The 14,679-nt window shown below is 41.5% G+C and overlaps 1 protein-coding gene across 1 annotated transcript in view; it reads left to right on the top strand.

The window, feature by feature from the left end:
* trappc11 (trafficking protein particle complex subunit 11) overlaps nucleotides 1-14,679 on the top strand; it is a 60,380-nt gene that overhangs the window by 20,090 nt on the left and 25,611 nt on the right. Inside the window, exons 7-15 of the mRNA XM_078215087.1 lie at nucleotides 771-844; nucleotides 1,699-1,795; nucleotides 2,650-2,783; nucleotides 2,964-3,111; nucleotides 4,803-4,896; nucleotides 11,285-11,364; nucleotides 11,487-11,565; nucleotides 11,699-11,753; nucleotides 12,359-12,504. Of these exons, the coding sequence (XP_078071213.1) occupies nucleotides 771-844; nucleotides 1,699-1,795; nucleotides 2,650-2,783; nucleotides 2,964-3,111; nucleotides 4,803-4,896; nucleotides 11,285-11,364; nucleotides 11,487-11,565; nucleotides 11,699-11,753; nucleotides 12,359-12,504 (907 nt within the window). The remainder of the gene's footprint in view (nucleotides 1-770; nucleotides 845-1,698; nucleotides 1,796-2,649; nucleotides 2,784-2,963; nucleotides 3,112-4,802; nucleotides 4,897-11,284; nucleotides 11,365-11,486; nucleotides 11,566-11,698; nucleotides 11,754-12,358; nucleotides 12,505-14,679) is intronic.

The following is a 14,679-nucleotide window of genomic DNA, read 5'->3' as shown; positions in this document are numbered from 1 at the left end:
AATTATGATTCCAAGTTATAATCTAATGGGTTTATTTGAAATCATAAGCTTTTGGCGTGCTGCTCCTTCGTCGGGTGAAGTGTCCACCTCAGTCCAACACCGGCATCTCCTCATCATAATTATGATTTGGAAGAGTAGTCAAAGGGTTGTTTTGCTTTGTTAATTGCATTACATAATTAGATGTTCTGTAAATCTTCAACCATTGACTATTTTATATAAAAGGGTTCAGTTACTGCTCAAGAATCTCCCAAGCCCATGGTGTTTGCTGAATGGGCAACCTGGGGTCTGGAGCACAGGGACCTAGCAGGTCTTTTTAAGACGAGTGATGTAAATGTTTGCTACTTGAATTCAGATAACTGTAATTTAAGTAAATTGGAGGCAAGTTAACTGTTCGCAAAGTTCAGATCCAGATCCAGTGGCTTTATATTGTAAAACTATTATTTTACATCTGTAATGAAATGGGACATGTGCGGGAAGCAATAATAAATTATTTATTTGGGTTTATTACTTGGGCTGAGGTAATACATGTTCATTTGTAAGCTACATGTCAGTCATTTTGGAATTATTGCACTTGTAACCAATTAAAACTCCTTGGAAATGATTAATATGTTAACAGTATGCATCTAGATATGAAAAGTCACCCCATTGTGGAACTTATTTACAGTTAGCAGTTTGTTACACTGCGCAATCTGTCTATGTCAAATGCATCTGATTTAAAGAATGCCAAAATTCTTACTTTGTACTTTAAACATGCGTTTTTTTTTTGATAGCTCTTATTTGTGAGGCATCAGTTCAAAACGGCTTTCTTCAGTGAACTGAAGCAGGATACACAAAATGCATTGAAGTAAGGCTTTTGTTAATTATTAGTATTCTTGACCTTTGTTAACTTTATCATTATAATTGAGTTCTATTTATTTTGTCTAAGTGTCTGGATTGCAATTGACCTGAACAAAAACCTGACTTTGGGGGGAGGCAAAATGAGTTCTGATTTATAAAAAAAAAAAAATTACCCCCAATCATCTCTTCACCGCAAGCTAAAGCATTTTCATATTTCGGAATGTGTGGGGATTGCTGCAGAGAAATAAACAGGAACAACTATCGGTTTCCACTACTACTCAGTGAACAACATGTCTTCATCCACAGCGTTTGAAATGGAAATAGCATTCAGCTTTCTGACTTTACGATTGCCAATCTGACCAATCAATTGCATCTCCCCCCTCTTCTCCCACCCCCCCCCCCCCCCCCCCCCCCCCTCAACTCTACCTAGCACAATGCAGCATTGAGTTGAACCTTAACCTTTGTATTTTGTCGGCATTGTGCCCATTGTAAAACTTGGTATTTGCTATAACACTTGAATGTTCATCAAACACACTGTACCTCGGGGATCTATTTATTTGAAGGTATCGGTGGCACAATGGTTAGCATTGCTGCCTCACAGCGCCAGGGACCCGGGTTCGATTCCCAGCTTGAGTCACTGTCTGTGTGGAGTCTGCATGTTCATCCCTTGTCTGCGTGGTTTTCCTCCAGGTGCTCCGGTTCCCTCTCACAGTCTGATAGATGTGCTAGTTAGGTGCATTGACCCGAACAGGTGCCGGAGTGTGGCGACCAGGGGAATTTCACAGTAACTTCATTGCAGTGTTAATGTAAGCCTTACTTGTGACTAATAAATAAACTTTAACTTTAAATCTTAATTTTCAGAAACTATAGAACGGCTTATAACCTTGTGCATGAACTGAGAGCTCATGAAACCAACATGCTTGAAATCAAGACCATGGCTGGATTCATCAACTATAAGGTGATTACGCAACTTATTAGTTATGGTATTATTTTGCCAGCTGATTGTAGAATTAACTGCATCGCATAGGTGAGTCTAATAGCTGGAAGTAACTCTCGTTTATTTATTACAGCAGTTTTGCAACTTTGTCTGCTTTTCAAAAGTAAGCAACACTATTAATCTTGAAAATATTGAAAAGCAACAAAAACATTAACAGACAGAATCTGCAATCGAATGACCTTGTGGATTTTTAAGTCTTGAGCAGCGTGTTTTGAAAATGGAGCATCTATAGCATAATTTCCATCCATTTGCCTGTTCATTTTAGTTCTATTTTATCTTGCATAGAGCAGTTTGAAATTCTATAGTCTGTCTGTTTGATGCAAGCATGAATGTTATCGTGAATGAGATGCTCCTTCGGAATGTGCTGAATTGGAAATTATTATAGTTTTTATTGAACAAATATTTAGTGAAACTTTCAGAATGGTTGAATAGAAGTAAAGTTGGGAGGAGTCATATTTTTCACTTAACAGATTATCTTTAACGAATTATTTTTAAAAGTAAAATACAGTTGATTCATTAATGTATTATCTCCCCACTGTAAGCTCAACAAAGTTCCATCCCGTCAAACTTTGGCCACGAACCTGATTTTGCAAGTTTTGTTCTTTTAAGCAGTAAAAAGGGAGCACCGGTGTATTGTTCAAAGCAGAAGTTTGGATTGATGTAATTACAATCCAGCTTTAATGCTGTGCCAGACCTAAAACGGACATGGAAGTTTGGGTCACAATTCATGAACAATGTGGTTGCCATAAATACATTGGGATGTGATTGACAGGGGCACGCATTTTTAATTTTGCTTTCTGCTTCTATTCTCCCAGATTTGTCGTTTATGTTTCCAGCACAATGCGCCATTGGACGCCATTGCGCAGTTCCGTAAGCATGTGGATTTGTGCAAAAAGAAGATAGGGAGTGCAGAACTGGCATTTGAACACACCGCCTGGATGTCTAAACAGTATGATCCTACTGAATTTACAAAACTCGCAATTGCTCCTTTGCCCCAAGCATGTTATGTGCATACAATATGGTGTGATAAACAAAACTTTATCTCTTTACCTATATTTTCTTCACCTACCTATTGATGAGGCTGGTTGTCCTCTGGAAACTTAATTGTAATTTTTTTTCTCTTTGTAAGATTTCAAGCGTTTGGGGATTTGTTTGACGAAGCCATTAAGCTTGGCCTCACAGCAATTCAGACCCAGAACCCGGGTTTCTATTACCAACAGGCAGCATACTATGCGCAGGAACGCAAACAACTGGCAAATCAACTCTGCAACCACGATGTATGTAAAGCTTCCAACAAATATGGAGTTTAGCTCTTTCTGGTAGTTTGAGATTATTGATAAAATGTGTTTATGTTCTATTATGTTATGGTATCAAATTTGTGGCTGACTAGAATACAAGATTGAAAAGTTTTTCTTTTACTTTGGCTGCTGCTACTTGTTGACTTCTGTATGTGGGGAGGGATGAGGTCATTGGCCACAAGGAAATAAATTTGCGGCTTAAATTTTCTAAGCCTTTAATTTGTATCTCAAGAGAATTCTGTTTTAAGTCATCATGTACAGGAGGGAAATTTATCTTTATTGAACACTTGACCCATGCGTTTGCATATCTTTACAATGATAATCAATACCATCACAGCATAGTGCATAATACTTTTGAATGACTTAATGCCTGTAAATTCAGTTATGAGAAATTTCTATAGCATTTTTTTTGGTCCTGAGTATTTTGTGAATTGCAATAATTATAGTGCCACATTAGTTTTCTTGTGCTCCTGTTCTCCATGTTCTCAATCATCCACAAAATTATTGCGAATAATAGTAGACCCATGCAAGCTGGGGCTGTCAGAATGTTACTTCCTTCACTTGCTTCAACTTAGCTCTTGCTCAACATATTCCAATGGCGCAATCAGACAGTTTAACCATAGCTACCAGACATGACCAAAAGCTGTTGCATAAAGTTTTAAAAGTTTATTTATTAGTGTCACAAGTAGGCTTACATTAACACTGCAATGAAGTTACTGTGAAAATCCCCTAGTCACCACACTCCGGCTCCAGTTCTGGCACACTGAGTGAGGAATTGGCATGGCCAATGCACCTAAACAGCATGTCTTTCGGACTGTGGAAGGAAACCAGAACGCCCGGGGGAAACCCACGCAGGCATGGGTAGAACGTGCAGACACTGCTCAGACAGTGACCCAAGCCAGGAATTGAACCTGGGTCCTTGGTGCTGTGAGGCAACAGTGCTAACCACTGTGTACAATGGGCAATAAATGCTAGCCAGTCAGCGACGCCAATGTCCCATGAATGAATTAAAAAAAAAAATTCAACTGAGGAGACTGCACAATAGATCACTGGGGGTGAGGGATAACGGAAGGATATAGTTGGCAATTAAAAGAGCATTTTTATCCAGCTGGGTGGTCAGGGCTTGGAGCTGCTAGAATTAATTGTTCATTCAGCAGTTCCAGCTCCAGTTGATCTTGCCAGGAAGAACAAGGCAGCTGAGGGGTGTGCTGACTAGAGAGACCAATGGAGAGTGCGAGAGAGGCTGGGATATTCAAACCTTGGCAGCAATTGTTCATACGGTTTGGATGCTTTCAGTTATCCCTGGGCGACTTACCTCCTGGTGGGTAATCATGGCTTCACTTTGTATGCACATGGCTGCACCACTGTTGTTTTGCTCATTTAACTTATGTAAAGCATATCCCAGTGCCTAAGCAAAGTCCCATTTGTTCCTGTGACTGAGGAATGCATATTGATAACACACGGACTTTCAGTGCTTCAGTCCAATATGTTGCATGTTTTATTGGGAGCCCATGATCTGCTGTCATCAGCATAGCTGAATAACACATTAAAAATTGAAGGGATGAAATGAATTTCTCCTGTTTGACAGTTTCAAATTTCTTCACCTGAAATGTTTGAGTGGTTAGTTTCTTTATGTATTAACTCTGCATTATTATGTTTATTCTTCATAGTCCTCTACCACCTATCCTAGTCCTGATCCATTGGAGACACCTGCTGGAGTGTTGGACTTTTTTGGGCAAAGACCTTGGAGGCAAAGTCATCAAAGTAAGGCAGGAATTACCATCAGAATAATTTAATGAAGTGAAAAGTTTTGATGAGTGAAAACTGTGATCTTGGAAAGGCTCTTTTAAAATCTTGCAGTGGAATTCCTCTCGTTGTACATAATTACCTAGTTTTAAATGTTTGATTTGATTTATTATTGTCACATATATTAGTTTACGGTGAAAAGTATTGTTTCTTGCGCGCTGTACAGACAAAGCATACTGTTCATAGAGAAGGAAAGGAGAGAGTGCAGAATGTAGTGTTACAGTCATAACTAGGGTGTAGAGAAAGATCAACTTAATGAGAAGCAAGTCCATTCAAAAATCTGATGGCAGCAGGGAAGAAGCTGTTCTTGAGTTGATTGGTACGTGTCCTCAGACTTTTGTATTTTCTTCCTGATGGAAGGAGGTGGAAGAGAGTATGTCCTGGGTGCATGGAGTCCTTGGTTATGCTTTTCTGAGGCACGGGAAGTGTAGATGGAGTCAATGGATGGAAGGCTGGTTTGAATGATGGACTGGGCTTCGTTCACGGCCCTTCGTAGTTTCTTGCGGTGTTGGGCAGAGCAGGAGACATATCAAGCTGTGTTACAAGCGGAAAGGGTGTTTTTTATGGTGCATCTATAAAGGTTGGTGAGAGTCGTAGCTGACATGCCAAATTTCCTTAGTTTTCTGAGAAATTAGAAGCGTTGGTGGGCTTTCCTAACTATAGTGTCAGCATGGGGGGGAACCAGGACAGATTGTTGGTGATCTAGACACCTAAAAACTTGAAGCTTTCGACCATTTCTACTTCGTCCCCATTGATGTTGACAGGGGCATGTTCTTCTTTACATTTCCTGAAGTCGATGACTATCTCCTTCGTTTTGTTGCCATTGAGGGAGAGATTATTGTTGCCGCACCAGTTCACCAGATTCTCTATCCCATTCCTGTACTCTGTCTCGTCATTGTTTGCGATCCGACCCACTACGGTGGTGTTGTCAGCAAACTTGAAAATCGAGTTGGAGGGGAATTTGGCCACACAGCAATATATGTTTTGATCAGCGACGAGGCAAGTTTAGCAGGTCTGTTTCCTTGTGAAGCTGTCCCACTGTGCTCAAGGTATTGGTCATTGTGATATTTAATTATGTGCCACCGCTGGTCAAAACCTGTGCTGGTGTTGTTCATTGTTTAGATTTCAAAGGTTGTTTTGTTCATGAGTCAAATCGCTAAGTTATATTGTCGCTCAAAAAAAAGACTTTAATTTAATCATATCGTTTCACTGTTGTGATCTTGGTGGAGATCAATAACTTTATTTTGAAACCATAAACCCAGGTTTCTAAACTAAAAGAAGGAAGCTGCAATGTTCACGGTTCAAATCAAAAGAAATTAACACAAAAATCAAAGAATATTAAACAGTCAAATATGTTAAAGGTACAACAAAAACTCAGTTAGTTGTAATCTAAACTGAATTCTTAAATCGCATTTCCTTCTGCCCCCAGTGAATTCAGATCAGATCGTTATCTCACATTATGAGGTTAACCACATGGTTTGTGTACTGCTACGCAGGTTCGTGTAAGGATGGAGATTTTTTGGGTCTTCTGTTTCCTTTCGGCAAGATTGTCCCTTCAAGTCTTTTCCAATCTTCCTTCGATTGCAAACTCCCCATTCAACTCTGGCGTTCTGACCTGTTCTCCTTGGATCAGAACGGTCCTGGTTCTAATACTCTTTAATTCTGGATTTGCTTCTAAAACACACTCTGTCCTCAGCTTGGCTATGCCAAAAGCCCAACTCATTGTTAGAAGTCTTTCAGTTAACAAGTGATTTAAATTATTTTGACCAACGTGCAAAATTTCCACGAAACCCTTTTGAGAGAGAGATTTTCTGCAGCCTGCTTATTCTAAAACCTAAACCAAAACTGCTTGAATGTAGAATCACCCCCAGTACTATTCATCCCATCATTAACTTAATCATAGAAACCCTACAGTACAGAAAGAGGCCATTCGGCCCATCGAGTCTGCACCGACCACAATCCCACCCAGGCCCTACCCCCATATCCCTACAGATTTACCCACTAATCTCTCTAACCTACGCATCTCAGGACACTAAGGGCAATTTTTAGCGTGGCCAATCAACCTAACCCACACATCTTTGGACTGTGGGAGGAAACCGGAGCACCCGGAGGAAACCCACGCAGACACGAGGAGAATGTGCAAACTCCACACAGACAGTGACCCAAGCCGGGAATCGAACCCAGGTCCCTGGAGCTGTGAAGCAGCAGTGCTAGCTACTGTGCTGCCCCTTTTTTCACAATATACATATTAACGATTTGGATGAGGGAACAAAATGTAACATCTCAAAGTTTGCAGATAATACCAAGTTGGGGGGAGGGTGAACTGTGACGATGCAGAGATCCTTCAGAATGATCTGGACAGGTTGGCTGAGTGGACAAATCAATGCCTAATGTAGTATAATATGGATAAATGTGAGGTTATTCACTTTGGAAACAGAAACAAGAAGGCAGATTAGTACCTGAATGGCTGCAAATTGGGAGAGGAGGGTGTGCAGCGAGACCCGAGTTTCCTTATGCACCTGTAACTGAAGGTAAGCAGCAGGCAGTAAAGAAGGCAAATGGTATGTTGGCCTTCATTGCAAGAGGTTTTGAATACAGGAGCAGGGATGTGTTGTTGCAATTATACAAGGTCTTGGTGAGGCCACACCTAGAGTATTGTGCGCAGTTTTGGCTGGAGTTCAGATGAATGAGGTGGGATCTCCTCGAGACTTTTAAAATTCTAACAGGGCTAGACAGGGTAGATGCAGGGAGGAGAGGTTGCCATCTGTCCTGAATTCAGCGTGTAATCCTGTGTCAAGATCTTTGAGTACTTCCTGGAGCATAGCCGATAGGTATATGGTAAACAGAACTGGAGCCAATGCATAGCTTTGCTCGGTGGGCACTGATGGCAGGAAAGGCATCTGATAACATACCACATTGCATCATGCTGGACATCATACCATCGTGAAATGAGCAAATGACACTGATCAAAAGGCACTGTGCCACCGAAGTAATCCCATCCATTTAAGTAACGGGTACACAGTAATTTCAATTGATGCGATGCTAATTTGTTGTATTATTTCTCACTTGTGTCAGTTCTTGCCCTGGTATCATTGGGAAATAGTTTTCTTTGAAACCAGAAAATTGACTGCATTTTAAAAGTACTTTATTGATCGAAAAGCGCTTTGAGATGTCCGCTTCATGTGAAGTGAAGGTCCATATTCTTTTGAGGATAAAAACTATTTTATGTATTATTATACTATTATATGGTGTCCATTGACCTGACCAAGACTTTTGACACAGTGAACCAGGAAGCCCTATGAAAGGTTCTGTACAAATATGGCTGCCCTGAAAATATCATAGAATCCCTACAGTGCAGAAGGAGGCACCGTGCTTAGCACTGCTGTCTCACAGTGCCAGGGACCCAGGTTTAATTCCGGCCTCAGGTGACTGTCTGTGTGGAGTTAGCACGTTCTTCCCATGTCTGCGTGGGTTTCCTCCAGGTGCCCCGATTTCCTCCCACAGTCCAAAGATGTGTGGGTTAGGTGAATTGGCCATGCTAAATTGCCCCTTAGTGTCAGGGGGATTATGATGTGGAGATGCCGGCGTTGGACTGGGGTAAACACAGTAAGAAGTTTAACAACACCAGGTTAAAGTCCAACAGGTTTATTTGGTAGCAAAAGCCACACAAGCTTTCGAGGCTCTGAGCCCCTTCTTCAGGTGAGTGGGAATTCTGTTCACAAACAGAACTTATAAGACACAGACTCAATTTACATGAATAATGGTTGGAATGCGAATACTTACAACTAATCCAGTCTTTAAGAAACAAAACAATGGGAGTTGTTTTGTTTCTTAAACTCCCATTGTTTTGTTTCTTAAAGACTGGATTAGTTGTAAGTATTCGCATTCCAACCATTATTCATGTAAATTGAGTCTGTGTCTTATAAGTTCTGTTTGTGAACAGAATTCCCACTCACCTGAAGAAGGGGCTCAGAGCCTCGAAAGCTTGTGTGGCTTTTGCTACCAAATAAACCTGTTGGACTTTAACCTGGTGTTGTTAAACTTCTTACTGTGTCAGGGGGATTAGCCAGAGTAAATACCTGGGATTCTGGGGATATATATGCCTGGACGTCATATGTATATGACGTTCTCACCAGTGGAGTTTTGTCATGGAGATTAGAACCAATCAACTCCTTGTCTCAGCCTCCGGAGTTTCCAAGTACAGACAAATTCCACTGAGATGAGGATTCCTAGTAGAATACTGATGACCTTTTTTTACCTTCTTGGTTCATACTCAACAAAGTCTTAAACAATTAAGTTCAAAACATAAAGTTTATCTTTGTCAGGTTATTTCCAGTAAATCACTCACCAGGGCTTTTGCCTTTAAAACAGATTTTTCAAAAATCATTTGCCCACCCCCTTTGCTCATCTTTCTGGACAGGAACCAATCATTATTAGTATAGATCATTTACCTTGACCAATAACACTCTACTCTCTGATGGCATGGAAATACGTAAATGAAATTCTTTCCCTCCGTCTCCCAGCAACTCTTTATCGGGAAATTGTATTGATCTATTCATTTGACCGGGATTGCTCGAACTATCTGAGACCCGCACTGTTAAGAGGGTCCTTTTGCTTTACTCAGTCGCTGTATTTTTTCAAAGAATGTAGTTCCTTGTACTCCGCTGTACCCACCATGCCTTGGGGCAGTGTGTAGTTGCCAAGGTGTATTTTTTAACGCAGCATGTAATACGTTTTCAAAAATACATGCTTAAATTCTCTAACAGTGATTATATGTGTTTCTATACAAACAGTACTTTTGTAACTCCAGGTACTTTGTGATTTTTCTATACTGCATTCATTCTAAATTAATCTTTCTGGTCTGTTAGTTTTTTTAGTCCCAGGTTATGCTAAACCCCTCTAAAAGGGAGTAATCGTGAGATTACTACCCTAGAGGTCCTGTTTTTTAGCTCCCGACCTAACTCCCTGAATTGTCTTTGTAGGACCTCTTCCTGCCAACACAATGTCCTTCCAAATTTTAAAAGAAAATACAGCTCTTGAAGATATGGTTTCCCAACAATCAGAACTGATGTATATTCCAAGAGCATTGAACAAAGATCAACCTTCAAACAGGACCAGTCGATATACTTGTTTTTAAATGAATCACAGAATTGTTACAGCGCTAAAGGAAGCCATTTGGCCCATCGTGTCTGCACCAACTCTCCAAACGAGCAGCTCACTTAGTTCCATTCTCCCGCCTTCCCCCGAAAACCCTGCACGTTATTTTTCAAATATTGGTCTAATTCACTTTTGAGTGTTTTAGTTGAACCTGCCTCCACCACACACTCAGTGCATTCCAGAACCAAACCACTCGCGGAGTGAAAAAGCTTTCTTTACATCACCATTGCTTGTTTTTGCTAATTACTTTAAATCTGTACCTTCACATTCTCAATCCTTCCCAGAGTGGGAACAGGTTCTCCCTATCTACCCTGTTCAGACCCTTCATGATTTTGAAAGCCTCCAGCAGATCTCCTCTCAGCCGTCTTTTTTCTAAAGAAAACAATCCCAACTTCTCCAATATGTCCTCCTAACTGAAGTTTCTCATCCCAGGAACCTGAATCTTTTCTGCACTCCCTCCAGTGCCTTCATATCCTTCCTAGAGTGCAGCATCCAGAACTGGACACAGTTCAAAATGCTCAAAGGGTTGTGCATTATTGAAAGTACATGATGGCTATAAAGTTAGATATACGCTATTTTATATTTGCATACCATTTTAGTTTAACGTTTATTTATTAGTGTCACAAGCAGGCTTACATTAACACTACAATGGAGTTACTGTGAAAATCCCCTAGTCACCACACTCCGGCGCCTGCTCGGGTACACTGAGGGAAAATTTAGCATGGCCAATGAAGCTAACCAGCACGTCTTTCAGATTATGGGAGGAAACTGGAGCACCCGGAGGAAACCCACGCAGACGTGGGAAGAACATGCAGACTCCATACAGATAGTGACCCAAGCCGGGAATGGAACCCAGGTCCCTGCCACTGTGAGGCAGCAGTGCTAACCACTGTGCTGTCCATTTTAAAAGATAGCGATGGTATGTTGAATGCATCTTTTTAGAATTTTTGAGGTGATGACAATGGAAGTGTGAAATTGCCCAGAATTCCTTTAAAAAAATGCATTCCATCCCCATGGCAACAGTTTGGTCATTGATTTTGAATGGGCTGCAGTGTAACTGAAATACTGTTACTCATAGTGAAATTATCCCACTGTGATAATATGACCATCCAGTAGGTTTTCCCCAGTCTGTTTCTTTCCAATGTCATTGATTATTTACATTTAATGGATTACAAACTGTCCTATCCAGGTATCGAACCCCCAGACCCTGAGAAAGAGAAAGTTGGCATTCTGGCCCTTCAGCTCAAAGAACGAGATGTTGACCATTCTGTAAGTATACTTTCCTACAGATGTGGCCTACGATGAATACAACATGATTTAGACACAAGATTTAAACTGTTTTGATGAACGGGAACAATACCTGATTGCGTGTTTTATCTATCCATTGTCAGGAATTGATAATCACCCTCCTGAGTAATGCAGTGGCTCAGTTCAAGAAATACAAGTGTCCCCGAATGAAGAGTCATTTGAGTGAGTAATCCTTACCAAATATTCTTGCAACCAGACCTGCCTCGTGCTTGCCATTCTTTAATATATTTTTTGAGTGGGTTACTTGTCTCTCTGAAAGCTAATTTTATGTCACCATGCTGTTCTGTGTTGGCAGTGGTTCAAATGGGTGAAGAGTATTATTATGCTAAGGACTACAGCAAAGCATTAAAGTGAGTATCTTCAGATATCTATTATGTAAAATTAACTTAAAAGACAGACATGGTCACATTTTAATGTATTTCCAGTTTAAAGTTTATTAGTGTCACAAGTAGGCTTACATTAACACTGCAATGAAGTTGCTGTGAAAATCCCCGAGTTGCCACACTCCGGCACCTGTTTGGGTACACTGAGGGAGAATTTAGCGTGGCCAATGCACCTAATCAGCATGTCGTTTGGAGTGTGGGAGCACCCGGAGGAAACGCAAACACCGGGAGAACGTGCAGACTCCGCACAGACAGTGACCCGAGGCTGGGAATCGAACCCAGGTCCTTGGCGCTGTGAAGCAGCAGTACTCGACTACATTTGCTGCTGTATTTTTGTGTACGCCTTTGTACTTTGAATGCTGGTGTGGTAGAAAACATTTTTCATTGTACAACTGGATACCTTAATTATTTCCCAAATTCTGATGTAGAGCTTAATCCAATACAAAGGCCATTTTAGTTCCAGTCCGTCCAATGTTGGAAAACATCTCTCACTGTTTGGACATTACTTGTTTATTTTTCTCTTTTTCTTTTCCCCTCCCAGTTTATTGTTGAGTATTTTCTTTCCCTCACAGATTGCTGGATTATGTGATGTGTGATTACCGCAGTGAACGCTGGTGGAAGTTGCTTACCTTTATTCTGACTACTGCACTCAAATGTGCTTACCTGATGGGTCAAATCAAAGATTACATCACCTACTCGCTGGAGCTACTTGGGAGGTGTATCCTTGCTTCAGTATAGCTATTGTTGCTTTGTTTCCAACATTTTTATATTACTGGATATTTATATATTGGATATCTCTTAATAACAATTTCCTGGGTTGTAAGTGTCATGTATTTAGATTTTGGGTCTCGGAATCGAAGGCTATGAGGAGCAGGAAGGAAAGTGGAATTGAAACCCAAAATCGGCCATGATCGTATTGAATGGCAGAGCAGACTCGACCGGTCATATGTTCTACTCCTCCTATGTCTTGTGTTCTTGTGGGTATAGTGAGAGCAGAGATTAAATCTTCTTTTTCATGTTCTTTTTAGTCTCTCTAATATATCCTGAATTATGCAACGAGAGGTACATGTGACAGCATAATCATGTGGTTATTGTTGTGGTGGCCTCCACAACTTGTGTCAATGCAGCTATGTCTACCCCTCTAAGAAGAACAGCCTGATGTGAACACTCCTTCGGTCCTGTCAGGTTGACATTCTTTTGCTTTGTGTACTACTTGGCAAAAGGACACAGTGGGAGCGTGTCCATTCATTAGTCATAAAATCCTTACAGTGCAGAAGGAGGCCGTTTGGTCCATCGAGTCTGCACTGACAACAATCCCACCCAGATCCTATCCCCATAACCCACATGTTTACCCTGCTACCTTTTCTGTAGCCTGGTTCTTATTCATTATTTATACCAGAGTTGACAAGAACAAAGAACAATACAGCACAGGAACAGGCCCTTCGGCCCTCCAAGCCCGCGCCGCTCCCTGGTCCAAACTAGACCATTCTTTTCTATCCCTCCATTCCCACTCCGTTCATGTGGCTATCTAGATAAGTCTTAAACGTTCCCAGTGTGCCCGCCTCCTCCACCTTGCCTGGCAGCGCATTCCAGGCCCCCACCACCCTCTGTGTAAAATATGTCCTTCTGATATCCGTGTTTAAACCACCCCCCCCCTCGCCTTGAACCTATGACCCCTCGTGAACGTCACCACCGACCTGGGAAAAAGCTTCCCACCGTTTACCCTTTCATAATTTTATACACCTCTATTAGGTCTCCCCTCATCCTCCATCTTTCCAGTGAGAACAACCCCAGTTTACCCAATCTCTCCTCATAACTAAGCTCCTCCATACCAGGCAACATCCTGGTAAACCTCCTCTGCACTCTCTCTAAAGCCTCCACGTCCTTTTGGTAGTGTGGCGACCAGAACTGGACGCAGTATTCCAAATGCGGCCGAACCAACGTTCTATACATCTGCAACATCAGACCCCAACTTTTATACTCTATGCCCCGTCCTATAAAGGCAAGCATGCCATCTGCCTTCTTCACCACCACCTCCACCTATGACGTCACCTTCAAGGATCTGTGGACTTGCACACTCGGGTCCCTCTGCGTATCTACACCCTTTATGGTTCTGCCATTTATCATATAGCTCCCCCCTACATTAGTTCTACCAAAATGCATCATTTCGCATTTATCTGGATTGAACTCCATCTGCCATTTCTTTGCCCAAATTTCCAGCCTATCTATATCCTTCTGTAGCCTCTGAGACATGTGGGAGGAAGTGTTGACTTGCTCTGTTCAGGCAGTATGGGAAGTGTGTTGCCACTGGCTGTTTTATAGATCCGTGAAACAATTTGTTTTTCTTCTTCTTGAGCTTTGGAGCTGAATGGTGAACGTGAATTTATTCAAGTAATAATTTTCTACATGCACAATTGAACCTTTTGCTCTTTGTTTCACATTTTTCTTCAGTTCTTCCCTGAACATGAGCAGGAGCCGACCATTCGGCCCCTTGAACCTGCTCCGCCATTCAATAATGTCATGGTTGATCTGATGGTCTCAATTCCACTTTTCTACCTGTCTCCCATAACCCTCGACTTCCTTGTAAATTAAAAACTGTATAATTCGCCCTTTAATGTATTCAATGTCTCAAAGAACAGTACTGCACAGGAACAGGCCCTTCAGCCTTCCAAGTCTGCACCGATCATGATGTCTGCCTAAACTAAAACCGTATGCACTTACGGAGTCCGTATCCTTCCATTCCCATCCTATTCATGTATTCGTCCAGTTGCTCCTTAAATGCTGCTATCGTACCTGCTTCCACCACTTCCCTGGGCAGCGCGTTCCAGACATTCACCACCCTCTGTGTAAAAAAAAAACTTGCCTCGCACATCTCCTCTAAACTTTTCCCCAT

The sequence above is a fragment of the Mustelus asterias genome, chromosome 6 (genome assembly GCF_964213995.1).
Source record: "Mustelus asterias chromosome 6, sMusAst1.hap1.1, whole genome shotgun sequence".
Taxonomy (NCBI): domain Eukaryota; kingdom Metazoa; phylum Chordata; class Chondrichthyes; order Carcharhiniformes; family Triakidae; genus Mustelus; species Mustelus asterias.
This window is presented reverse-complemented; position numbering and strand designations above follow the sequence as displayed.